At 31.4% G+C, this 26881-nt stretch overlaps 2 protein-coding genes across 3 annotated transcripts; one reads left to right on the forward strand and one right to left on the reverse strand.

Annotated features, from left to right (window-relative positions):
* Positions 1–5737: 5737 nt before the first annotated feature.
* On the reverse strand, positions 5738–19907 carry LOC148626964 (spliceosome-associated protein CWC27 homolog). 2 transcript variants are annotated; one of them, XM_088564788.1, is made up of 12 exons: positions 19761–19892; positions 18739–18852; positions 17407–17616; positions 16866–17009; positions 16389–16487; positions 14273–14367; positions 13699–13768; positions 12885–12992; positions 11553–11686; positions 9641–9729; positions 8460–8712; positions 5738–6219 (listed from the first exon to the last, which is right to left on the reverse strand). In XM_088564788.1, exons 2-12 carry the CDS (start codon positions 18790–18792, stop codon positions 6060–6062), a joined length of 1416 nt encoding a protein of 471 aa, XP_088420914.1. In that variant the 5' UTR covers positions 18793–18852; positions 19761–19892; the 3' UTR covers positions 5738–6059. The 2 variants fall into 2 exon arrangements, with proteins under 2 accessions (XP_088420914.1, XP_088420922.1); XM_088564796.1 differs by lacking the exon at positions 18739–18852 and having other exon boundaries at positions 19761–19907.
* Positions 19908–20065: 158 nt separating this feature from the next.
* On the forward strand, positions 20066–26765 carry LOC148626965 (uncharacterized). The gene is made up of 5 exons (XM_088564803.1): positions 20066–20135; positions 20959–21024; positions 23962–24096; positions 25561–25624; positions 26186–26765. The coding sequence occupies exons 1-5, from the start codon at positions 20129–20131 to the stop codon at positions 26580–26582; spliced, it is 669 nt and encodes a 222-aa protein (XP_088420929.1). The 5' UTR covers positions 20066–20128; the 3' UTR covers positions 26583–26765.
* The last annotated feature ends 116 nt before the right edge of the window (positions 26766–26881 follow it).

Below are 26881 nucleotides of genomic sequence, written 5' to 3' on the forward strand. Positions count from 1 at the left end.
TATTCTTTGTTGTGTTTGTCTGTTTTCCATGTCTAGTCTTTGTCCCTGGATTACATTATTTTGATTTCAGCTAGAATCTTGGTTCCCATGATTAATTTCTCTTTCACTGAACTGTTAAGTAGATTTTCTACTAATCATCCAGTTACTGTGCAAAAATTTGAAAATACCATTCATTTTTATGAATAGATATGATAAGTCTTTTAAAACGAAAGATAAAAATTGTATAGAATTAAAGGGAGCTTACCACTGTGAATAAATACGCTCTTTTATATTGTGCAATCCCATTTTATGAATAACTTTCCGTAACTCGAAAAAAAAAAATGATTTTTTTTTCAAAAAGTTTAAGGGAGCGAGCTGTCCACAAGGAATTTATGCATTTTCTCAGAATCAGTTTTGTTGGTTGTAATGCTAGAGGTTGGTGTCAGTGTTAATAAGTTATAGTGTGAAAACTTTCGGGAAGAGAATGTTTCAAACAATATACACCCAATATTGTGTTGCAGAGCATATTTATCATCTGTAAAACAAAAATCGTGTGCGCCAAGTTTACATTTACCATATATATATATATATATATATATATATGAACGGACACAGGAGCGACTTAACAAAAAAACCTTTACTCCCAGTGAGTCAACACTTTAGATTACCTAACCACTGCCTCGATGATTTCAACAAAATGAAAATCTTCATCGTGGAACAAAACACGATCTGGAGCGATCTACAGAGAGTGAAGCGGGAGGGATTTTGGATAAAAGAACTCCGTGTTTTACACCCACACGGAATTAACAAAAAAACATTAAGTTCTTCCTATTTTGTATAGTTTCTTATAACAGTATTTGTAAATATTTTTTATTTTTATAGTTCAGTATTCAAGATCAACACCCAACGTCTATAGCACAATGTTCAAGATCTTTGTTACTGTCGGTAACAAAAAATTTCGTACGTCACAGGTATTCACCTGATTAGGTAGTGAGTTGTGTTCACAGACCATTTACTTTCATACATACTCAGTTTATTTAAGGCACTGAAGAAGGTCATTTGTTGACTGAAACTTTTGCCCATTATATACTTTATTATAGTGTGTTAACATCTTTATCGGTATCGTTGTACAATCCTTTATATATATATATTATATATATATATGTAATCTTGGCGTCTACCTGTGGCGTCTGAATGCATATTTATATACTCATTTTGTTGCTTTTTTGCTACTAATTTATAAATACTTCTGATATCTTAATCATGTAAACAGAGTATAGATCCAGAATTTATTTCGCAAATGTGGCGATCTACTAGCTTTTTCCTATTTTAGTACGATTGTTGTTGCTTGATCAAAAAATGATAATAATTAAACCATAATTAATTATATCTAATATTTAACTATAGAGACGAAGGTACAATCGAGGAAAATCAATGGACAGAATAAAAAACAAATCGCATAAACCCATTGTCTATTTATAGAAGGCATAGGCTATAATCAGAGAAATTAGCAGATGTCTTTCGAGATACTGTTGATTTCGAAAGTAGATTAAAGTTTGTTGTGAGAAACATGGAACAAGGACTGTCTCATACAATCGTCACTATTGGAATTTTGTTCTTCGGTCTTTTGTTAAAAAGACTTGATCATCAGAATGCTAGTTACATTTCTTTGGTTTTCATCGTTGTACTAACATTTACCACGGCCGTTCAGCAGATAACGATACAACTGTGAACAACTAGGAATTCTCCACCATGTGAACAACTGGGGACACGTTGTTCAACTTTTTAAGTATAAGTCCGGAAAAAGTCAACCAAATAATAATCAGGAACTGGGCATTTCGCTATTTTAAATATTTAATCCATTGTTCTAAATATATCGTTTATTATGATGTTATACAGATGGTACAATATTTTACAAATAACGTTCGATGTTACAAGAGCGGAGCATGATGGTAAGCTATCTAAAGATACAAAACGTGCAGAGAATATAACACCCCAAAACTCCTCCCACAAATTATAAATAAAACATTAAAAATTCTATCTCTGACCAATGGCTAACTTTCTTAAGTTCAATCGAACCAGAATATTTACTAGTCAAAAGCAATTAATTAAATCAGTGTAATGTTCAACGGGGGATAGTGTCATAAAATGTTATCAAAATAAAACTATAGAACTTTATCCTGTGATGCTCGGATCAATCGACAGATGGTCGTGAGAAAGTCTATACATACAACTGTTAACATTAATCTTAATCCTCATCTAGCTAATACCATTTAGGCTAAAAACTACTAATTCCACTTCCCATAGGCTTCTATGCTAATTTCACAATATTCAATGGCTTCTCTGGACTTTACCTTAACTTTAACCTGCAGAGGACTATATATCAGCATGATTCTACATATGTCAGCTCACAATCCTCAGAATGGCATGTGGGGTTAGCAGACTTGCAGTGCAGTACTGGTCACCGGAAGTGATGTGTCTATAAATAGCATGGGAAATCCCATTGTTTTCACAAGATAGGGGTATATTTAGAAATCATTATGGAGATTAGGCTTCACATCACAAGAAGCAAAATGCACCTATAAAATGTACAGAAAAGTTTTCCTTTCAGAAACTGTTCAAATTTTTTAAATGAGACGAGAACTTTTTTCACAGCACTATGAGGAACAGGGGTAATTTCTGTTTTTGACTATTTTTGCGTACGTTCCAAATGCTCATTGGTTGAATTGGTGGTCTGTAACCTGAAAAACTGCAAGCCACGCAGGCAGCTTTGAGTGAATCGGATGCCAAGCAGAATGTAGTAAATCATAAATTTATGCAGAGATTTCAAGATGTTGCCTGTGAATTGTCTGAATACAATCACCAACATTACAGCACAGAAAAAAAGCAGTTGATGCTGTGTCAAAGGATGTGAATCAAAACTTAGACAAACAAAAAACTGTAAATAGACGTTTTGAGAACAAAATCCTTGATAATGAGAAAAAAATCCAGGAAACTGAAGCTAATCTGCTACTGTGTCAAGAAGATCAGGCTCTTCATAAAAAAAATATTCGTGATATAATTGCTGAACAGGCAAATATTTATAAAGCTATAGACACAGTGAATACTGAAAAGAAAAAAAAACGGACGAGGAAGTTATTTACTTGCAAGAAAAGGTTTCCAAGCTCAATGCAAATGCACATCATGACTACGGACAGAAACATGTTCAAAAACAGTCGTTTAGAGTAGATACCGTTGGCTTTAAAAGAGTGGCATCCTATGTAGTAACAAAAGGATTAGAAATCATTGCTTATGGGACTAATATGGCTGTTGGATTGATTGAATCTGATATAAGTGGATTCTTGGGGTGACATTTTTACATATTCTTTCCTGTTACAGTCAAAACAGAATAAACCTGAGGTTAGCTTACTATACGTTTCCTCTTGTGTATCTAGAACAAAACACATCATCATAGGATAAACTAATATTTTCTGCAATAGCAGGAATGATTTAATTCAGGAACATGGAGCTTGTGTATTGCAAATTTATACTTACATTCGTTATTCTTTACTAAAAAGGACTGCCGCAACTGTTACTAATGAAATGCATAGAGGCTGGGTCAATTGACTTACATTAACACTACAGTTAAGGATTCCAAAGTAAATCTAGATTCTATATCTAATTAAATTTTATTTCATTTGAAAACTTGTTTGATACTTCAATAAGAAGTGTATCAAATGGTCAAATGTCTGCATTCATTGTATATTCAGTTCTTCGATGTCTACCCTTATCATGATATTTAATTCTCTTTCTAGTGATATTGTCTGCCTTATAGTACAATGTACTTCAATATAAGATTGTTTTCCCTAAAGAATCTTTCCACAAGTTGTCAAAAAATGGCTAAATAATTATGCAAAATAAGATCAATCATTTCTTTAGTTTTCATAGTGAAATGAACTAATTTTTTGAAGACTTGCCAAAAATGTATGTTGTATAGATATGTATTCGACCCAAATATGTTACTATTTTATTTAAATCATGCTGTAAATTATATTTATAAACCATTTATTTGTAAATACTGCATATCTGCTCATTGTTTCAATATAGAAACAGGTAGATTTTATAATATTGAGAGACATCTGAGACTTTGTAATATGTGTGATAAACATGTAATTGAAGATGAATATCATTTTATTTTATTATGTGAAAAGTATAATGAGCTTCGAAAGAAATTTATCAAACCATATTGGAGAAAACCTTCGAATTTTGAACTCGTACAACTGCTATCTGTTCATAATGTATAGGAACTTAATAATTAAGGGACGTTTTTATTTCTGGCCGAGATGCTTAATATGTGTTATATTTTATCATATTCTGCTGTACTGTTACTGTTATATGGGTAAATTTACTTATATGATAATTTGACTGATTGTTTATACCTATTATATATATTTTACTGATGTAATTGAATATTTGTAATATTTATATTCTATAAGTTGTATTGCTTACAAATAAAAGTATGGACATATCTTTACACATCTCTTTGGCACAGCAGTTTTCTGACTATGAGTGAATGTGAAAATAGATCTTATTTACTTAATTTAACAGACATGAAATTACTTCACTTGTTTGCTTTTCTTTAAATAGAATGGTTTTGAATTAAAATACTGATCTAAAAAGTGTTTAAATTATATAGGATAAATTGTGAAAGGGACGAGAGGTTAGATTCTCCCACTTTTGAATCCTTATTATACTGTGATCAATGTTAATTTCAGGAAACTGTTTACCTTTACATATTGGAATTTTATGACCATTTTGGCTCCAGCACCCTCAAAATCTAATTTGTTTCAATGTTAACATGTATAGTGTTTTTAAAAATTCAAATAATTTCTGTTTCTACCTACCCTATTTTTCTTGTTGGTAAAAGAAACATGCCTATTATTTTTTTTCAAATCTTTAAAAGCAAAACCATACTACCAAACAATATATGCTGTACTGAGGCCAAATAAAATCATACCGCTGTTTTCTGTTACCCGACCGATTCATGCCTTGACCCCGACTGACTTATTTTCAAGTTGACAAACAACAAAAAATACCACCAAACGACCCAACATTTTACAGATGGTAGTCAATTTTTGGTTTCCACAAAGTCTGGGGGTTAATAAAATGTTTCAAGTTGTTTTCTATGAAATGTGGGAAAAAAATAAGTAAATGAAATAAAATAAAATTCTGACCTCTTTTTCCTGACATATAACAGGAAACAGAGGTACATTTTTATTTGGTCTGAGTTATTCCTTCTCTGCTTTTTTTGTATTTAGATCTCCCTATGTACTTGATTCTAATGCTGCTGATGAGAGGTTACACCTTGAAACCTGTATACATTGTACCAAAATTTGAACTATCAATATAATTGGTACTTTTGCATTCAGAACCTTTCTCTTGCAACATGTACTTTGTGCATAAGTTTCACACATACCCATACACTGTAACTCCATTTATATTGTCACATAGTAGACTATAATGTATGCCCCCAAAGAAGCTTCTTTGTCATTTAAACAGATCAATTACAGTTCTCTAAATCTTTTACATTGCAATAAAAGCCAACCTTTTAAAATTTTCAAGAAATAATTATTTTATAGTAATTTTTATTAAATGTATGTTTTGGCAATGTAAGCACAGATCCATACACTAATACTTATTATTGCACAAATATCAAGTGTCTACAGACAGTGAAAGCACAGATGATGACAGAACCATACCCATAATACAACTACAATAATATAATAAAACAATTATCTTTAATAAGGTACTTTTTGTATTTAAATACTGTAATATAAACAAATCCATCACCATCTTTCCTTGTCTGTTTCATTGCCTCAGTTTGTTTCAGTTATTGGTCTGAGTTACTTATCACATGTATGTCCTCAGTCATTCAAAGGGTATCATATAAGAAGCCAAGAATTTTTGCCTTGTTTACTATCATATACCCATAATAGAAACAGGGACATCAAGCTTCACTGTTTTATATCATATGTAGATTTATTTTAAAGGAATCCCATGTAAATTCATAATCACAAAAAGACCATTCCACTGAAGCTGTGTCATCTTTTCCCTTTCATTGCCTGTTTACTAGCTTCTCGTCGTCGTTTTGTCAATGGATTCCTAGGATCATGAATTTCATATCTGTCCAGTTCTTCCACATTAGCATCAATCACTTTTCTTTTCTTCTCCTCATCCATAAACTTAAGCTTATGTCTCATCCTACAAAATAATAATTAATATCATAATTTACTTGGTACACGAGACTGAACCTGTGCCACCATCATATACTTGTCAGGGCATGCATATCTTCAGTACCTGCAAAAATACTAAGAAAGTTATAAAAACTATGGTTAGAATTTCATACATGTATTACCTATAGCATGTACTTATAGAAACAATTACTTCTGAAAAGGTAGGTAAGTTCAACAAGTTGAAAATTAATTGAATATTTGTCAAATTTGTCTATAAAGGCGGTACACTTATCCAATATGTCTACATTTGAATTATATTGGTTGAATACTTTTAGAGTTACAGATTACACATAGTAGGTACCCCTAAATGTGACAGAAGAACAGACGGACAAATTGGACTGGTTTCTAGGCCTGCTTTCACCATAGGCGATGCAAGTAAAAACTACACTATGATATTGCTGCATTACAAAACAAGCCGAACAAATGTGTCTTTTTTTTTCAGTCTACATATGCTATATTTTCATGTAGGATAGTCCTTTCTGTATTCAAGTCTGTATTGTTGAGAAAACCCTACATTCATCTCTTCCTAAAATCAACCAAATCAAATGAAATCAAGAACAATAACTCTTGCAAATCGCTAATTTCAGACAGTCTACTTGATTGTAATGTTCAACCAATTGATAAAATAAGACTGAAACCACCTTATGTGGTCTGTTACTAATTCTGAATTGGAAATAAAAGTGAAATTAATGGATTTTTGACGTGCATAAATCACCTCCTGTCTGATTTTTATACAGACTCCAAATCATTAATGGTAAAATAATTTATATATTAATAGGTGGATTTTATGGTTCTTTGTATAATAAATAACGAAGTAATATAAATCATAAAGTATTTCATTTAAGTGGAACTCTGCCTTAAAACCAAGTAGAAACTTATGATTAGTGATTCATGGATTTTCTAATCCCAAAATCTTTTTGTTTACTTGAAATCCTTTAGTAGGCCTCATAGAAACTATATTTAAAAATAAAATAATAATCAAGGGAACCAAGATTCCCATTGGAGATACTAACTCATAAAATTTGGTTACATTCTACTACAGAAAAGTACTGGAAAATTTCCAGGCAGAATTATAACCAGTCAAAAAATATTTCACGAAATATAACAGATCCAAGGAAATGAACATAGGAAAAGTTCTTGTTTAGGATATATCAAATTTGAACAGTTTCATTGATTATCTTGAGATATGATGAATCTACACCTGTCTGGCTTTTAGACAGAACCATACTTAATAATCATGAAACACTATGCAAACACTGTATTATTCAAATTATTTGAGGTTTTATGATGTCTTTATGGTTTAGACATAAATGTATAAAGTCCAACATAATAAAACCCATAATTGTTTCATGTATCATAAATCTTACTGTCTTACATTGAAAGTTTGATATATTATGACACATATTTTCATTAACATGTATTGGATGGTTGGTTTGAGAGGGTGGTAGGCTGAATTGTAACTAACTTTTACTTATATATATGTCAGAATGCACATTAATAAAACTAGAAGTAGAAGTATTCTTTACACTGAAAATAATTCTTAATTAGAAAAATAGATGCCAATGAATTCTCCAATGAAGTATATGATCTACATAAACAATCAGAACTTTTTTTAAGGTCTGGGGGACATGAATGATACTACAAAACATAATGTATAATACAATATCCTTTTTATTTAAGAAGGTAGACCTAGGGTAAGGGACACTTATCTTAAAAATCATTGTAACATTTGTATTCAGCATTTTACATCAATCTTATGTAAGCGCCTAATTAACTTGGATTCATTTTATTCTGCTTCAAACAAAAGCTTGAGAGGCCTTGGTGAAATTGAGTATGATGCAATAGATTTCATGAGTTATGTCCCTTACCCTATGTCTACCTCCTTAATAGGGCATACAGGAAATGAAGTGATATAAAAAATATATGTCATGTAACCCTATGGAATACTGAATTTGAAAAGTCCAACAATCCTTAATTTTTTTGGAAATTTTCAAGAAAATCATATATCCCAGCACTATATTGCAAGTACAAAAATATTGCTTAATTTCAAAATTGTAGCTCAAAAACCATGACTGGCTTGTTTTAAACTGCAAAATTGATGCAAAAGTTAGAATGGAATCAGATATCATTTCATTTAAGATAATGCATTTTTAATAACTGAATGTTTGTCTAAAAAAATTGATTAAAATAAATATAAAAAAAACAAACCAAGATAAATCTGAAGGCTCTTCATCTTCCTCCATTTTCTCTTCATCTTTGTTTTCCTCCTTATCTTCTTCTTCCTCAGAATAATCACCTCCCAGCAATTTGGCTGAGTTCAGTTTTGACTGGAACTTTGATAAAATGTCTAATGTGATGGCTTCTCTATCAGAACCCTTTTTTCCCTGTGTCTTCTTCATGTCCTGGTATTTCTGTCTCTCGTTCATGTAACTTTCTACCACTTCACTTACTTTAGGTTTTTCTATATAATAAAGGAGGATTTGAATTATGACTATCTAATTTAGAAACAGAATGACAATTAAACAAACATCACTTTCACTTATGAGGACAGTACCTTCACATAACATGTGTGTGTAGATATAACCTGTTTTTTTTTTCTTCATATTAAATTTTTATCAACTATATGTGGTGCATGTTTACAAAATATCATCAAGGCACAGGTAAAGTTTAGTAGAATTTCCAATTAAATATTTAAGAAGAGTAGAAGTGCACTGAGTAGATAAAAGGAAAGTGTAAAAAAAAAATGACACTGAAGAAGAAGAAAAACAACTCCAAGAAGTTTTTTTTTAAAGCAGTCAAAATATTCTGACCTTAGATTTAAATGATATGTTGGTAAACTTTGTAACAGGTAAAAAGAGATACATTCAAGTCCTTAGAAAAATATATACAACAAATACATTCTTGGAAAATAAAAGAAGTACACAAAAATATACACAACAAACAAATCCTTGTGTTAAAGTGAATGTTCAACATTGTTATACTTATAATTAAGTACAAATTATAAACCAAGCCATATAAAATTTAAACCCCTCCTATGAGGTGATTCATGATATAGAATTACCCATTGAACAAACAAAGTTTCCCCAGTCTACATATATTTATGTAACTATACTGGAAGTCCTTTCTGTACTCAGATCTGTATTTCTCTAGAAAACCATACATTCATCTCCCACTTAGATCAGCAAAATTAAGAATGACTACTCTTGCAAATTGCTTAATATATTATTTTTATTTCAAAAATGCAAAAACCTAGTGGCAACTTAAACTGGTTTTAAGGTCTGTCACTATTTTTGAATTAGAAGTGAAAGTGAATTTGGTAGGTTTTTATCTTGCATGAATTAATTCCTGTCTGATTTTTATAAAGACACACCCTAATACAAACTACTTACCTGTTTTTGATTGATCTATATCTTCTGGCTTCTTTGTCTTGCCTAACAATTCTCTCTTTAACTTTTTTGCTTCCTTCTTTAATTCATCTCTGAAAATCCAACTAAATCCAGTTAATTTAATGGAACAGAATTATTTACATTATGAGATGTAAATACAAATAAAATGTGTCCTAGACTGCAGAGGACAAACCCTTAACAATTGGGAAAAGTAGAGACACAATGTTAAAACTCAATACAGGTCTTAATTTAGGTTTAGTGGCCCTTCGTGGGCACATTTATAAACAGTTATAAACCCATTAATGTAATTTCAACCTATGGAAACTTGTGATACAATTTCACAAATCTATTAATACAAAAATAAGTTTACTAAATACTAAAGTTTTAGAATATGCTTGGTTTTGGTCTATTTTGGACCCCTGTTTCTCAACAGTAATGACAAGTTATAACCTGAAAAATCAAAACCTTTCTGTCAAAGTATGAAATCTTTTTTATATAACTTCATAGAGATCAATACCATTTTACACATGCAATGATTTGAAAACAAATTAAAAACGCTTGTTATACACCTTTTTTAACCCTTAATTTCTAAACTGTTCAAGTAATATCAATCTGATCTTTGTGATATAGCACACTGTGATACAATTTAAGAGGGATTTATAAGCTTAAACTTTAGTTGAGTAAATGTTTACTCAATAAAATGATTTGTTTTTTTTTTTGTTCTTTTTTGGAACTTAATTATATAAAGAGCTTTGAGGAGTGCAGCATAATATATCCACAGTATGTTCACTTGGGGCAAGTGTGGAGACAATATTAGTTTTTGACACACTTTAACATAAGGACTTATAGTTCATTATGGACATGACAACAGGTTTTCAACACAACATAGCACAAATTCTGAAATTCAATTAAAGGTGAAAAAGTTCTGCTTTAAGGGTGCTAAGACCTTTGCTTTCAATCCCTATAACAAAAATATGAAAGAGTTGTATATCAGACAAAAAAATGCAGGCAGGGTATATCATAAAGAATCTCATATTTTTTTCAAAATTGGACCCAAATAAGAAAGATTTTATTGGGTGTGGCCCCCTTTGGTCCTCTTTATAACTTGAAACCTGAAGAGATATCTGAAATCTATTTGGAAAAACGCAGGTAGTGATTTTTATAAGGAATTCCCCCAAAAAGCAAAATCTAACTAAAAATTTATTTTGAGGGGTGGACCAATTTTCAAGTCCTTTAACCCCAAATGGAATAGTGATAAATTTACCTTGTAACAAACTTTTTAAATCAGAATCTATCAGAAAAATGCTAATTTCAGCATATCTGATAGAAATTCAGATTTTCTAGTTTGGGATATCATATTATTTTCTATCATGGAAAGGTGATGTGCTAATAAATAAGGTTGAATATGCTAAACCATCCATTTAACACTCCAAATAACAGACAGAAAGTTCTCCATATCAAATTTCCAATTTCTAGCCATGCAGGGGCCAAATATGGGCCTTACTGTACCTTATCCAGCCATCAAGATATATCGATTAATACAAAAGTTATCACAACAAAAGCGAAGTGTCTATAAATGACCACATGGGCAATGCAATACCATCATATGCCTCCAAATTTGTTTTCAGTCATAAAAAAACCTATAAAAAAAATTGAAATTAAATAAAATTAGTTTTGATCAATTCAGATTTTCACATGCAAGTATTCATTTCCAGAAGTGAAAATGATAATCAACTGCTCAAAAAATTAGTGCCAAAATAAGAACTAGATAATTGTACATATGTTGGAGTTCAGGCAAATAGTATAGCCATAACAAATGCTTCTTTGTACATAAATGTATTTGGGTATAACACCTCTGTAGGTAACAACTTTGAAATGTAAAATAGGGAGAAAAGAAAATAACAATGAGACATACAGGGTACTTGCGTCTTCATCATTGTCATCACTGTTTTCCTCTTTCTTTTTACTTTTCTTCTCTTTTTTCTCCTTTCCTCCTCCCTTCAATTTATCGCCCACTGCTTTAGCTTTCTCTTCTTTACCAGAAACATCCTAATAAACACACATTCACTATATGTCACAGGTATACCAGATACATCCTAATAAACACACATTCATTATGTGTCACAGGTATACCAGATACATCCTAATAAACACACATTCACTATGTGTCACAGGTATACCAGATACATCCTAATAAACACACATTCACTATGTGTCACAGGTATACCAGAAACATCCTAATAAACACACATTCACTATGTGTCACAGGTATACCAGATACATCCTAATAAACACACATTCACTATGTGTCACAGGTATACCAGAAACATCCTAATAAACACACATTCACTATGTGTCACAGGTATACCAGATACATCCTAATAAACACACATTCACTATCTGTCACAGGTGTACCAGATACATCCTAATAAACACACATTCACTATCTGTCACAGGTGTACCAGAAACATCCTAATAAACACACATTCACTATGTGTCACAGGTATACCAGATACATCCTAATAAACACACTTTCACTGTGTGTCAAAGGTATACCAGATACATCCTAATAAACACACTTTCACTATGTGTCACAGGTATACCAGATACATCCTAATAAACACACATTCACTATGTGTCACAGGTATACCAGATACATCCTAATAAACACACATTCACTATGTGTCACAGGTATACCAGATACATCCTAATAAACACACATTCACTATGTGTCACAGGTATACCAGATACATCCTAATAAACACACATTCACTATGTGTCACAGGTATACCAGATACATCCTAATAAACACACATTCACTATGTGTCACAGGTATACCAGATACATCCTAATAAACACACTTTCACTATATGTCAAAGGTATACCAAAAACATCCTAATAAACACACATTCATTATGTGTCACAGGTATACCAGATACATCCTAATAAACACACATTCACTATATGTCACAGGTATACCAGAAAAATCCTAATAAACATGCATTCACTATATGTTACAGGTATATATTTGTTAATGCTAACATTTGACAAAAATGAACAACTTGATATTGAGATATAGTTTTTATGAAACTGTTAAATGTAAATTATACTTATTGTAAACCTGTAGATCTAGGAAAATAATTTTAAAATAAAAATGTTATAAAGTGATGTTTTGATTTCTGTTGGTCCAATGGCTTAACAAGCTTTAATACTTTTTGTGTTAAAAGTCAGTTGTATTTATCCATACCTCCTCGTCTGGCTGGTTTCGTGTTCTTTCTTCCATGTTTTCTACCTCCGTACTCAATGTTGGGTCATCAGTTAAATCATGACTACTTTTACTCTTCCCTTTCATTTCCTTAAATATATACAACAGGAATCAAGAGATTACTTTAAATAAATACATCTCCTAATGAGTGACTGCCTTGAACAAATACATACCCTATTTAGTGACTAAAATTTTTGATCATATAATTCTGATCTGACTGTTTAAAATACCGTAGCTTGTCATATTTATGTCAAATACATTAAAACAACACACAAGTTACATAACATAGAAGATTACATGTAAATGAGTACCTCAGATTCCACAAAAAACCATCATAAAAATCATGCTTGGGAGCATGGACCAAATGCACCTGGTGGGTAATATTCAGTTGCTCCACATCTGTCCTCATCATGGAGATGCACACATCATATTGTTTGACAAACTCAAGTGTCTTTACCACTATCAAAACAATGCTGAATCTTTAATCCACTTTCATACTGTAATTAGCCATGACAAAATAATTAAACTGGCCTGTGAATTTCCAGGGGAAGGTGCTTTGCCTCTTTGACACCCTCCATACCAGAGAAATGCCCCGGACCTGTTGAGGGCCAATACTTCTCACTAAAACATTGAGTTCTACACTTTATTATACATCTGGCTATGCCCTTGAAATTTGTTGTCCTTATATATTGTTTATGTAACTACAATTGAGGTAGGAATTTCCAAAATTGTACCCATTAAAACATTTTTAGATACAAAAACATATTTCAGAGACAGATCAACAGAAAAAAATCACCTTTGAAACTTTAAAATCTTCTTCTTCATTTTCTTCTGCCTCCTCTCCGAAAGACAAGAGTTTAAAATTCCTGCATGAAAAAATTCTTATGATTAAGTTTTGGTGCATATATTTTTGTCCTTTTAAGTAACAATAAAAGCCATGTAGCACAAATTGCTTTCATATTAAAATTCTGAAAATTGGGAGAACCCTAATTAGATTTTATGGTTGAAGCATCTGGATGTTAACTGGATTTTCCAACCAAACTTTTGTGTTTTCTATCAGTTAGTTTCAGTCAATTTTAATAATTCAGTGTAATTCTTGCATATTTTCTTACATGTAAATTTGAAACATAACCATGATATACTAAATACTTTATACATCTTAACCATCATATACTTAAACAGTCAAACTATAAAATCAACAGCTTTTTTTTACCTTCTTCTTTGTAGTATGATTAAGTGAAAGGTCCTTAGTTAATGTTACCATCTTTTGGATTTTGTTTCCTCAAAATGTAGAATTCATATCTTACTATATTACTATTTTACATGTAAGAAGTTCCATATAGGTCTGACTGTGTCAGTGAAATACTTACTTGGTTCCTTTAGATTTACTTTTGACCTTTTTCTCTTCACTTTTCTCATTTTTCAATGATCTTGGTTCAATATCATCAAAGGGGTTAGACAAAATCTATAAAAAAAAAACCAACCAAAAATATCATCAAAGGGATTACACAAAATCTATTAAAAAAACCCAAAAATATCATCAAAGGGGTTAGACAAAATCTCTCAAAAAAAAAACAAAAATATCATCAAAGGGGTCAGACAAAATCTCTCAAAAAAATAAAAATATCATCAAAAGGGTTAGACAAAATATATATAAAAAAAATTACATCAAAGGAGTTAGACAAAATCTATCAAAAAAAACCAAAATATCATCAAAAGGGTAAGACAAAATCTATCAAAAAAAAAAAATAATAAATATCACCAAAGGGGTTAGACAAAATCTCTCTAAAAAAAAAACAAAAATAACATCAAAGGGGTTAGACAAAATCTATCAAAAAACAAACAGTTTCAGTGTAATAACCATGTATTTACAATACTTATTAAATTATTTATTCAATGTTAATCCACATAGTGAATGAAACCAACATATCAACATTTCGCATACCGGTAACAACGCTTTCACAATATCAAAATGTTTTTTTTTTTTACATGTTAAAAGATCGTCTTGTGTGCTTTCGTAAAGTACATGTGAATATGCTACATCAAAGCTTCCGACACTTCAGTTGTACATTCATTACTGTATTAGCACATCAAAGCTTCTGACACTTCAGTTATACATTCATTACTGAATTAGCACATCAAAGCTTCTGACACTTCAGTTGTACATTCATTACTGTATTAGCACATCAAAGCTTCCAACACTTCAGTTGTACATTCATTACTGAATTAGCACATCAAAGCTTCCAACACTTCAGTTGTACATTCATTACTGTATTAGCACATCAAAGCTTCTGACACTTCAGTTGTACATTCATTACTGTATTAGCACATCAAAGCTTCCGACACTTCAGTTATACATTCATCATTGTATTAACTCTTCTATTGTATTATACTTTTTGGAGAATCAGTATGTGTTATTATTTTCATTGCCTGACTTGCTTCACCCCTATACAATGATTGGATAAATTATGAAATGCCTAGATAAACCCCCAATGATATATCACCCTGTTTCTGCAATACATGTATAAATCATCCATAGACTAGGAATTATTTCCCCAATATGCATGACAAAACATATTCAATATAACATTACATAAAAAAAAAACCACCCGCAAATGTGTTGAACAAGCTTAAGTATTTTTTATCATTTTTGCTATGTCGATGTATATGTGTCAGTACTTATATTAATTACAGTCGAACTTCACTCGCTCAAATTCGAATGGCTCGAACACTCGGGATTTCTCAAACACAATTCAAAGTACCAAAAGTTTCTCCTACATAATCAATATAAATAACATTGGATTTCACAAACTTCGATTTCTCGTACACTTGAACTGACTAGTCAGTCCGTTCAGTAATAAATCTTAGAGAATAACCCTCACTAACTCGAACTTGTCAGCCATTTTGTCAGGTTGGGTAATAAAAAGTGTGAAAAACTGAAACCCTATCATTAATCAGTGTTATTTGAGTTAATTGCAAGTAATATTTAAGTCATCACTAATTAGATAGTTTTGATCTCAACACAGTACTGATTGAAGTTTGAGAATGTTCCAAAGTCGGCATAGTGAAAGCATCATAGAAAATCAGATGGAAACAAATTATTGACCAAGGAACTCAAACTCTGAACGTTTTTAAAAGCGAACACAGCATTTTTAATGTCCACAAATCAACATAATCTTCCGATAGCGAATAAAAAAGATCCACAAATTAACAAAACTTTGTAGAAAGTAAGCAATTTCTAATGATAAAGTGTAACTCGGACCAGCAACAAAAAAAATCCAGAAATATACAAACTTCAATTTCTCGAACTCCCGATAGCTCGAACACATTTCAGTGGTCCTTTGGAGTTCAAACTACCAAGGTTTGACTGTCTACTACAAGCTAAATATCATCTCAGAATGTTTCCATTATAAATGATATAATGAGATCTGTGTTTAATTGATCTTAGGAGGTTACAATGGTCTTTTATAAATTACATAATGAAACCTGTGTTTTATTGATCTTAGGAGGGTACAATGGTCTGTCATCACCATCTGTTTCACAATCCTGTAACTTTATCATGTTATACACAGTGTTTCCAGTAACCTAAAAAAAAATACATTAACAATGTTTGCTTCACATAATAAAACTTTTATTAACAAGTTATGCTAATCATGAAATTATTGCAATGAAAATGTTTGGACTTCTGTCACAATGATTAAACTCTCATCTTAAGAATTGTTTACCACGAAGAAATATTTATTGCAAAAATTTCAAATAGCAAAATCACAATAATTATGCATGTAATAATTTTATCTTGTATTGTATTAACACTGATTAACAGCTCTTAACCATTTATTTATACCAAATTTGTCTGAACCTTAATTATGAAAAAATATTCTAGGAACTAAAATTGTGAAACTACACATTAATGTAGGGCATTCTCCTTATCAAAGTGTATTTTTTTCAAGTGTTTCTATTAACCTTTCCAAATATGGTATGTTTGGCCTGAAGCTCTGGTGCCTTGTCAAGTGTAAAGAAAAACTGACTGCCATTATCGTTTGGTCCAGCATTTGCCATAGCCACCAAACCTCTTCGCACAAATCGCAGTCTTGTATGAATTTCATCCTGAAATGCAGAGAAATTCTATTTAAAGAAAGATTTCACACTATAATGATTACTTTGGTACCAGAAATTTGTGTCATAATTGGCTAAGAAAAAGATATAAAAGTATTTGTTAAACCAATAAAAAAAAAAAAAATCTGTGTTATCTAGAAAATAAGGCATAGATGTTAAATTATGTATATCTTGTGCTGTTGAAAAATTTTTTTTTCTGTAACGCAACCAAACCTAGGGCTAGAAGTCTTGAAGTAAAACTTGGCACATTACAGTCTTGATAGATTTTATTCAGACTTAAGAAAAACCTTTTGTTTGCATCATTCTGCCAAAAATAACCATCATATTTGGTACATAATCTAATCTATTTATTTTGTCTATCTCTTAGAAGACTATATAATTTAAGTACCTTAAATGGATGGCCATAGATAGATTCACCACCTTCTCCTGTGCCTGTTGGATCTCCTCCTTGAGCAATAAAGTCTTTGATGATACGATGAAATATTGTTCCATTGTAATAACCTTCCATGCACAGCTGAACAAAGTTTCGGCATGCTTTTGGAGCTTCTTTTGACCACAGTTCAATGTCAATATCACCTACAGTTGTTTCCAAGAGTACCTTTAAATAAATCTACATTTTATTAAGCAGATATCCTTAAAATGTGTTTTAGATACTTTGTTGGAAAGCCAGTGGTGTTCTACATTTAATTTTCTTAGTTTTAAAATATTGTGCAAATTTTATGAACTACATGTATATGTTAAGTGCAGATTTTAGTATCAAACAATTACATCCATTTTTTATTTTATTCAGATTTATTTACACTAGAAACAAAAAATAGATGTATGGTAAATATAATCACTAGAATTGAGTATCATGAGAAATTTCACGATACCATATGTATCACAATATCTGGAAGTGGTACAATAGTATCATGATACATATTGTCAATTTCAGCTTTCTTGATATAATTTTTCGCTGACTCCGAGACTTTTTTTTTGGCATTTCATTCCTCCAATTCATGAATACATATAGCAGGTCTCTATTGTTTTTGTTTACAGACTACATGGTATTGTTTGTTTTATGTTTGTCAAAGCTTTAACTGAACTAAAATCTTCAGACATGTCAACTTCTGCCATATTGGCACTACATGTACTTTACTGAAAATCCTGATCAGAAATAGATAATAAAAAAGCCGGTGCCAGTATCACGATTTCGGATAGACATCCTTTTAATTTATGATGTGTTAATTTTGTCAATTCTGCAAGGTGTGCCAAAATAGTTCATTTGATATGGTTCACTCATGTACACAGTTTAAATCACCTACTGTGCATAGGAGGCTCTTGTCCTTCTTTTGACCAGCATGTCAATTTTTAACGATAATGAAACTACATGTCTATGTGAATAGAGTTTATCTTCAAAAACATAGGGAACACCTCAAAACATTACCTCAACTCAGTTTAATTTGGCACTCTCTGCAGAATTTATAGCGAGCACCACAAAGCGGGGTGAGCTCTACGGTTATTATGTGTACTTTCTAAATTTCCCTTAAGGTTCCTCAATATACTAACGAAAAAAAAAAGCCAAGTTCCAGAAGTAACAAAAAGTGACTGTCCTTATGAAGAAAATTCATCATTTCCTTCAATCAAATAAATAAAATAATACAGGTTAAGATTATGTTTCATTGAAAATAAATTAATCATTTCTGATACTTTCCTGGTCTTTTACTTTTTTTTTACTTACTGTATTCAAAGAAGTGAATGTGATGTTTTTAAAAAAAAACTTCGGGAAACACATGGATTTATGTATGTGTATCTCTGCTGTTCCACTGCTGCTGTTGTCAAGAACCTAACCCACCTTGGAAAAAATATAACTCTGATTATATTATTCAAATCGAAGCATAGCTTTTTTAAGAAAAAAAAGGCAATCATTTTCTTGTTTGCAGCTGTCAGTTGTGTCAGAATTTTGTTTACGTCACAAGATATATGTAAAATATTCCCACCATTCGTAGAGAACTGTAATATTTCCGGCATCTGTACAAATTAATCTGACCAGCTAAAACTGAAAAGGATGTTACTAGAAGCGCTTTTAATAAAAATTGTAAAGTATGGCGAAGTGTTACATATTGACTATTTAAAAGGTGAAGGGAAAAGGGGGATGGGGTAGGAATTTTTGGGTGAAAAAATTATTTCATACTCACTCATTTCAAGCAGTTAAAAATTAGCTCCTTGCTCACTCATTGAAGAAAAATCCCCATTACTTAACAAGACAGATTCTCAAATAAAAATATTGATTTCACTTGCCTTTGAAATTTAAATAGAAATATCGCACTTGCGAAACAAAAATTTTAGTCTAATCCCCACCCTATTTGTAACGTTTTTATTATTTTGATGAATCTCGCAAAGACAGTACACATTGTGTGGTAAAAGCTCTCAGTGCTCGCTGATTTAGGCAATGCCTACTCCACATTAAAATTAAAACACAGATGTCAGGTCACTTTTTTTATATAACTTTTTTTTTATTTTAAGTTATTGTGACTTTCTATTGTGATTTTCTCATATCTACGGGATGCTATGTCTACAGATTCTATTAGATACACAGGTATGTTTAAAGTTCGATGGAAATTGGAGGAGAAACTGAGTCTTTATTTGTTAAAAGGTAATTAAAGTGGTTCCCTAATTTATTTCATGTCAATGTTGTACAGCTGTGGCTTCTTTAATCAATTTAAAATAATCATTATCACCAAAAATCATGAATTATGCAACCTTTCCGTTTGTTGGAGGCTCCTGAATGTAAATATTGCTCATTTTGACGACCAAGTGCCTTAGAAACGATAAGACGGATAAAAAAAATGCCAAATAAATCAGTACATGAGCGCAGCCATCTTTTTTTTTTTTTTAACTATGTGATAATTTAGAAGGCCAAACTTGAGATAAATTATCCATTCCGTTAACATAGACTATTATAATTATTCTCTAAAATCTTCTTTATATAAATGATATCTTAAAAGGTACCGTATGGTTTTTTTAAGGTTAGCAATAAAAATTATCATTTAGTTTTTACTGTCATAAACAACTTCCTATGAAGTTCTCTCCCCTGTATTGGGCAAATTCAGTGTTATTTTTGCAGAACAATGCAAGGTGATAAAGAAATCATTAGAAGGGATTTTTTATCTAGTTTGATGGTGTTCATAGTATTCTTAATTGTCCTCAAAACATAATAATCACAACAGCCTTTGTAAACACAACAGTATCCTGTAATGAGACTGCAAAGTCTAAAGAGTGGATTTTAAGAAGTAGACTGTCAATAGTTTATTACAAAAATCCTTGATCAAAGATTACAATACAGTTCGATTGGGAAAATTCTCCCAGACCTATTTTGGATTTGGGAGTAGCATGGCCACAGCAGCCCAGGGCCAGGCGCTAGTAATCTGACTCAAGTTTTTCTGTCAGACATCCCCTAAAGCTGGGCTCCACAACCAACATCCATTGGTTTACTAACCACTAATAATGACTTTGACAGACCCATTAGGTAATTCAGGGTTGAAAAAAACTATCATCTTCAATCAGTGTCAAAGATCATTCAAGGAGCTACTCTTGGGATCCGGTAGAAGACCCTTTTCTTGTAGAAGCTTCTATTGCGGTTAAACTTTCATGTATCTTATATTTACTGGGCTAATTGTAATTTCTAAGTGGGAACCGTTTGTATTCGGAGGTATATGGATAAGAAAACCCCTGACAATATGCGGTAATTTTTTCTCAACATTATTTGAAATCAGTTTTTGTTTCAATGACAGTTCACTGACACCACATACAAAACACATACATACATTTATATACTCTTATATCCTAACAATGTTCCTTATACTGGATAAAGCTTGCTAGCCAGAATATTAGCATTGCTTGAGTAATGTATTCATTGCATCAAGTAGACTAATAATAATGCTTTATTACTTTCTTATAGATATTGGTAAATTTGGTAACAAATCAACAGAAGGGCTCAGGACAGCTTGTAAGAAGTGTGGATATGGTATGCTTGTATACCCTCATACTTTTTTTTTTATTTATTAGCCAGTATAGGCACTTTGAATGACATGTTAAACCAGATAAGGAGAGGAAGATAAAAAACTTTATGCAAGTTTAATCTTTTGAATCCTGAAAAACAGAAAAGAAAACTTGAATAAACACCATACAGGGATGTGTAAGATTGGTAGTGGAGGTGGTGTTGTTGCTGGTTAATTAGAGTACTTGAGATTTTTTTGACAAACACACCTCAGGGGAAACAGCCTTGTTAGGGAGTTATTATAAGGCAAACAATATCACTGATACAATATATGCAATGTAGAAGGCCACTTGTGTAGCTTGCAGCAGGCTTTCAACTCACTATTTGCAAAAAATAAGGGAATTTTTAGGAACAAATTTTGTAACACTAAGGTTATTTTTAGGGATAAATTAGGGCTTTTGTAAAAACAAAAGGGTTATATTTTCAAGATTTTGCTTATAAATTGAAACAAAACTCACCTGTAATCAAATTAAATATTGAAAATTAGATCTTAACCACAGATGTTAGTTCCACAGTCATCAACAAACACAATCAACAGCATACATGCCAACCTTCACGATTTAATCGTATTTTCATGATATGGACCATTTGTCCTGCTAACACGATTTTTCAGGTCAAATTTGACCCAAAGCCCCTAAATTTGTGTTTCAATCTCATTTCTTTGATTAGAGGAGTTAATTGCTGTCTAAAGAGGTAAGGGTACATTAAATAGGTAGGTTAAATAGGTTAAGCAGGTAAATAATCTCCAAGGAGCAATCAGCTGATCAGGGTTTGATGATTAGAAAATGAATCCTGATTGGATCTATCACTATTTTATGAACAGCAAATCACTTCCTAAAGATTAATTTCTACTCAACAATTAATTTGACAATACTGTCATTTTAACAGGTCTAGAAGTGGTAGAACCACATATGTAAACAAATTTTAAAGTTATCATTGTTTATACAAAATGAGTTACCTCCCTGCAGTCTTCACATTTCCTGTAATTTTCAGCAGCACAGTATTTTCCCAAAAGTTTTGTTTGCAATAATTAAGTACCATTCTGTGTAAGAATCAGGCAATGGGTGGCACGTCATATTTCTCAATTTGCCTGAAATATATTCAGTATATCTAGAAAACAACTGAAAAGCTATTTAAATTTATCCTGAAGCATCTGTGATGTAGATATTTCTTGACTGCTTATATAAGGAAAAGTATGGGAAGATTTTCCTGCCATTTTTACAAATTTTAACTAAATTTGACCTATCAAGGCAAATTTTACGAACACTTTGATGGTTATTTCTGGAGGTTATCAGGTATAAATACTTGGTTAATGCAATAAAATCTGCATATTTTTCCATCATGTGCTTCACCGTTTTCACATTTTGGCTGATTCTTAGACAGAGAAGTACTTAAAAGAAATACTATTCCTTTTCAACTGTGATGATTTTGGAAATTTGGTAGCATCATTCTTGAATATTTGTTACATTTCCTTATATACTGTACCTCATGGTATGCATTTAATGAAAAAGTAAGGGTTACCAAGTTTCCATTTACCATCTCTTTTAAGTCCAGTGCAGGTCTGGGTGTCAAAAGAATAGGCCTGCCGCAGCGCTAAGCTTGTCGTAAAAGGCGACTAAATATTGCTCAGAACCCTAGCTGGGGGCTAGGGCACTCTGCCCACAGAGCAACTGGGTTGTGTGCCTGCTGTGGTATTCTCCTGGAGTAGGAACCATAGGGCTCCGCCACAGGAGGCTAAATTGCCTGACCCTACCCATCTCTCCCTATTTCCAGTGGCAATCAAAATTTTTTGACCCCATTGTCCTTGTGTCCCATCCCCTTTTGAATTTCATTTCATAATCATTTCATGTTCATTTTATCATCAATTTCATGTTCATTGTATGAATATAGCTGAAATATTGCTGCTCGGACGTTAAACCCCTACAAATAAACAAACAAACAAACCATCTCTTTTAAAATTATACATTATATTGGTTAAATCTGACACATTGTCCATATTAGGGTTGCTTTTGTCAGAAATCTGATTGCAATTCATGAAAACAATGGAAAGAAGGAATATGTGTTTAATGTAATTTAAAATAGTAGAAGTGCATTTGAATGTAAATGTAAGTTTTCTCAATTATTTTGTTTGAATTTTATAAAACTTGAGAATTTGAATTAGCCTTGGAAGAATCCACCACAAAAAAGGGGGTTACACACTTCAATCTATAATAGTGCATGCACATGTTGTTCAACTGAAAAAGGCCCTTGAATGCAATAGTGATTGTCCCATTCATACATTACTACAGTAAAACCCATGCAGTATGCCCCAAAAATGTTGGTTCTCACGTCCCACATAAAAACACCCATGGGGATTTTCAAAGGTTGGCAGGTATGCAACAGTCATTCTGTGAAGTCCAATCCATCAGTAGCTGTTGAATGTATCTGCACATAACTGTATAACCAATTTCTGGTAGATCTGTATCAGTATCTTTTAGTACCATAGCTAAAAATACATAAATATTACAGAATAGATATCTGGTAATACAGTATTTAAAAAAAGTAGGAAATTAAATAAAAATAAGGGCGATTTTAGGATTTTTACCTAAAATTTAGGATAAAAAGGGCTGCTTTAAAAAACAAGGAAAATTAGGAAAATATAGGCCAGTTGAAACCCTGCTTGCAGTGAAAGTTCCAACAAGTCACACAATTACAACTGCATTAGAAATAATATTCCTGTCTCAATAAAACAAATTTTGAAATAATGAAGATATCTTTTCCAGATTATTAAAGCATCTGATCCTATATTATTTTATATCCCATCTATTAAGATTTTTAATATGAAATGTTTCAGTTAACATTCCATTAATAGTGGTTTAAAGAAAAAGCAGAAATAAGGATCAATAAAGTTTCTTTACTATTTAGGTGGACATTTGACATTCCAATGTAGGAACTTTGTTAAAGCAGACCCTAATAAAGATGTGCTGCTTGATGTCAGTAGCACTAGCACAGATTCCTCAGATGATGATTTTATATCACCATTATCACAAATCCAGCAAGGTAAACTAAAAGTTAATTCATTAATAAGTAACTGTTGGTAGTACCAATATAAGTCTATCTACCTTCTTGGAAAAAATATAATAGAATGTTTTGTATCATAGACTTTCAGCCAATTCTTTTTTTCCATCCTAGCTCAACCATATCGGTAAGTGAGATCTCATAAATGAATACCTAAATATGGGTTAATTATTTTTTTCAATTATTATACTCTCACTGTTTAAATATAGTTTTAGAGGGTCCATAGGAATCACAGTCACGGCTGTCCTCATATCTAGTAAACACAATTCTTAATTTGTACAATTGGTATTAGGAAACTTCATTAGACTGTTGGGCATCAAAATTTAGATGTGCATGAAGTATGCTAAATACTGTTCAATGCATAGGAAGGGAGCTACTTCAACTTAAAGAGTTTTACATGTTAAAACACCATTATTGCAAATCCTAGTGCTTAAATAGATTTTGATAAAATTTTGTAGGAAAGTTTGATATATAGAAGTATATGAAGGAAAATAAAAAAAAAAGACATTGTGATTTTATATACCAGTATTTTGAATTTCCTTAAGACATTTGAGCCCTTTTAATGCTTGCTGAATTGAAATCTTATATCTTATATCTTGTAAGTTATAACAAATATAAGTATGATATAAAAGAGTAATCAAGGGAACCAAGATTCTTGGGGGAATTAAAAAAGAATGTAATCCAGTGGCAAAGACCAGACATGAAAAAAAAACACATACACAACAAAGAACAATAAATATGCAAAATAATACATACAAAGTAACAAAAGTAAATGAGCAACTCTTACTCCACTAGATACTGGGAGCATGGACCAGGTGCACTGGTAGGGTAAGTGTCCTCTGCTTACCCTACTGGTAAGTGAGAATTTTTTTTATAGAAATTATGAATGTGTAACTTTAATTATTATTGTATATACAAATATACATGAATATTGAAAATTAATGAGATTTATTGTTTAGTCACAGCAAAATGGAATATATTTTCAGGGATTGAATTTCAGAATTTTTTCCACTAGCTAAATTTAGCAAGTACTGAAAATTTACACTCACTAAATTTAAGTTTTTGGGGTTATATCTGGACTTTACTTATATGACATATAGAATTCCACTAGAAAATTTTAACAAGTGGAAATAATTTCTACTAGCAAAATTGAATTTCAACATGCATTTAGCAAGTATTTCCCCTTAAATTTGATCACTGATTTTGGTTTTATATTAATTGGAATTTTATCATCAGAAAGAGGAAAATATAGAAAAGACTTCACTGATGTAAATCTTGCTCACACAGGCAAAGTAGAGTATTTAAGCCAAATTTTATTTGCAATGTACTAGTACCTTTGTCATATGAGATAGAAGAAAAAAAAAATTTGAAAAAAAGATAGTTGACAAACTATTGATTTAAAGAACCATGCTAGGAAATATATGATGCTGTTTTGTATACTTTCAGAAAAATATAGGAAGGAGGAGAATAAGAGGGAAAAGAAAAGTAGGAAAAAGAAAAAACCAAAAAGGTATATATGTATATTATTATATAGATAGCAATGATTTATTGTATGTTCCCTTTGTAAAACATTTTGATGATAAACACCATGAAATAAATTCAGTAATTTCACTCTTAACTTTCTCCAGTCAAAACTTCATAATATGATTATCAATAAGCTGATCTTAAAATTAAAATTTATGTTGGAAACAGCAATAATTATAAAGCAAATCTTTATTATAAAAAGGAAAACCAAATGATTATCATGAATAATCAAATTATAACTACATCAGGAACGTTCAAATGAAACTTGTCCATGGAACTTGGTGAGTTCTTCAGCACTCATGATCATATTTTGGTTGTTCACTCTTTCTGATAAATTATCCTATTAATCATTGTTATTCATTTTAGTCAAACTGTTCTTTTTAAGACCAAGTAGTTCAGAATTATTCCTAGTAAGTTATAGTAGTTGTATTTGTAAAAGTAATTATTTTACATACTGGTAAGTATAAATAAACACATACTTTCTATTCATGAGAAACATTTATAGTCAATTAGTTGACAAAAAAAAGTAGCATCTTTTATTTTTCAGGTCAAGGTCAAGGTCACCAATCAAGAAGAAATCAAGTAGAAAACATAAAAGGAAGAAAAAACATAAAAGACATTCTGATGACTCAGATGATGAAAACAACAGGAAATCATGTAAAAGGCACAAAAAACATAAGTACAGTGAATCATCAGACACTGAGGATGAGCATCATAAGACTATAAGAAAACATGAACATGATTATGATTCTGATTCAAATGATGATGAAAAGAGGAGAAAAGAGAGACATGAGAAACACAAAAAACGTAAACATTTCAGTGTTTACAATTCTGAGAATGATTCAGAATCATCCGATAGTGACTGTAGTGAATATGAAAGAAGAAAACATCGCAGACATAAAAAGAGGAAGCATAAACATAGAAGTTCTTCAAGCAGTGATTGATATCAATATCAAATTTTTATTGGCAGAGAGACAGTATCAGTCTGTTTAAAAGTTGAGCTTTGGTGCATATTTCAATAACTGCATGTATCTAGGGTACACATCATATTCATTGTAATTGTATGAATGTAAATATATGTATTTTTACTTTACACTATTACAGTAAAATTTTGTAGTTGTATTTTATTTTAACTGTGTTTTCTATGATTTCCTTATGTAATCCTGGTCTTAAAAAATGTTTGTTTGTTGGGGTTTAACGTCCGAGCAGCAATATTTCAGCTATATTCAGACAATGAACATGA

The sequence above is a fragment of the Perna viridis genome, chromosome 1 (assembly GCF_037379345.1).
Source record: "Perna viridis isolate PV_CMFRI_1.1 ecotype Kerala chromosome 1, ASM3737934v1, whole genome shotgun sequence".
NCBI lineage: Eukaryota > Metazoa > Mollusca > Bivalvia > Mytilida > Mytilidae > Perna > Perna viridis.

Excerpts from the sequence above, each read along its gene's own strand:
- LOC148626964 (XM_088564788.1), bottom strand. The coding sequence starts at position 18,792 with ATGTGTTTCCCGAAGTTTTTTTTTAAAAACATCACATTCACTTCTTTG. Across the intron at positions 17,010-17,406 it reads TCTATGGCCATCCATTTAAG|GATGAAATTCATACAAGACT; the intron begins GTACTTAAATTA and ends TCTGCATTTCAG. Across the intron at positions 11,687-12,884 it reads GAAACCAGCCAGACGAGGAG|GATGTTTCTGGTAAAGAAGA; the intron begins GTATGGATAAAT and ends TGTGTTTATTAG.
- LOC148626965 (XM_088564803.1), top strand. Across the intron at positions 24,097-25,560 it reads ATTATCACAAATCCAGCAAG|AAAAATATAGGAAGGAGGAG; the intron begins GTAAACTAAAAG and ends GTATACTTTCAG. Across the intron at positions 25,625-26,185 it reads AAAAAGAAAAAACCAAAAAG|GTCAAGGTCAAGGTCACCAA; the intron begins GTATATATGTAT and ends TTTATTTTTCAG.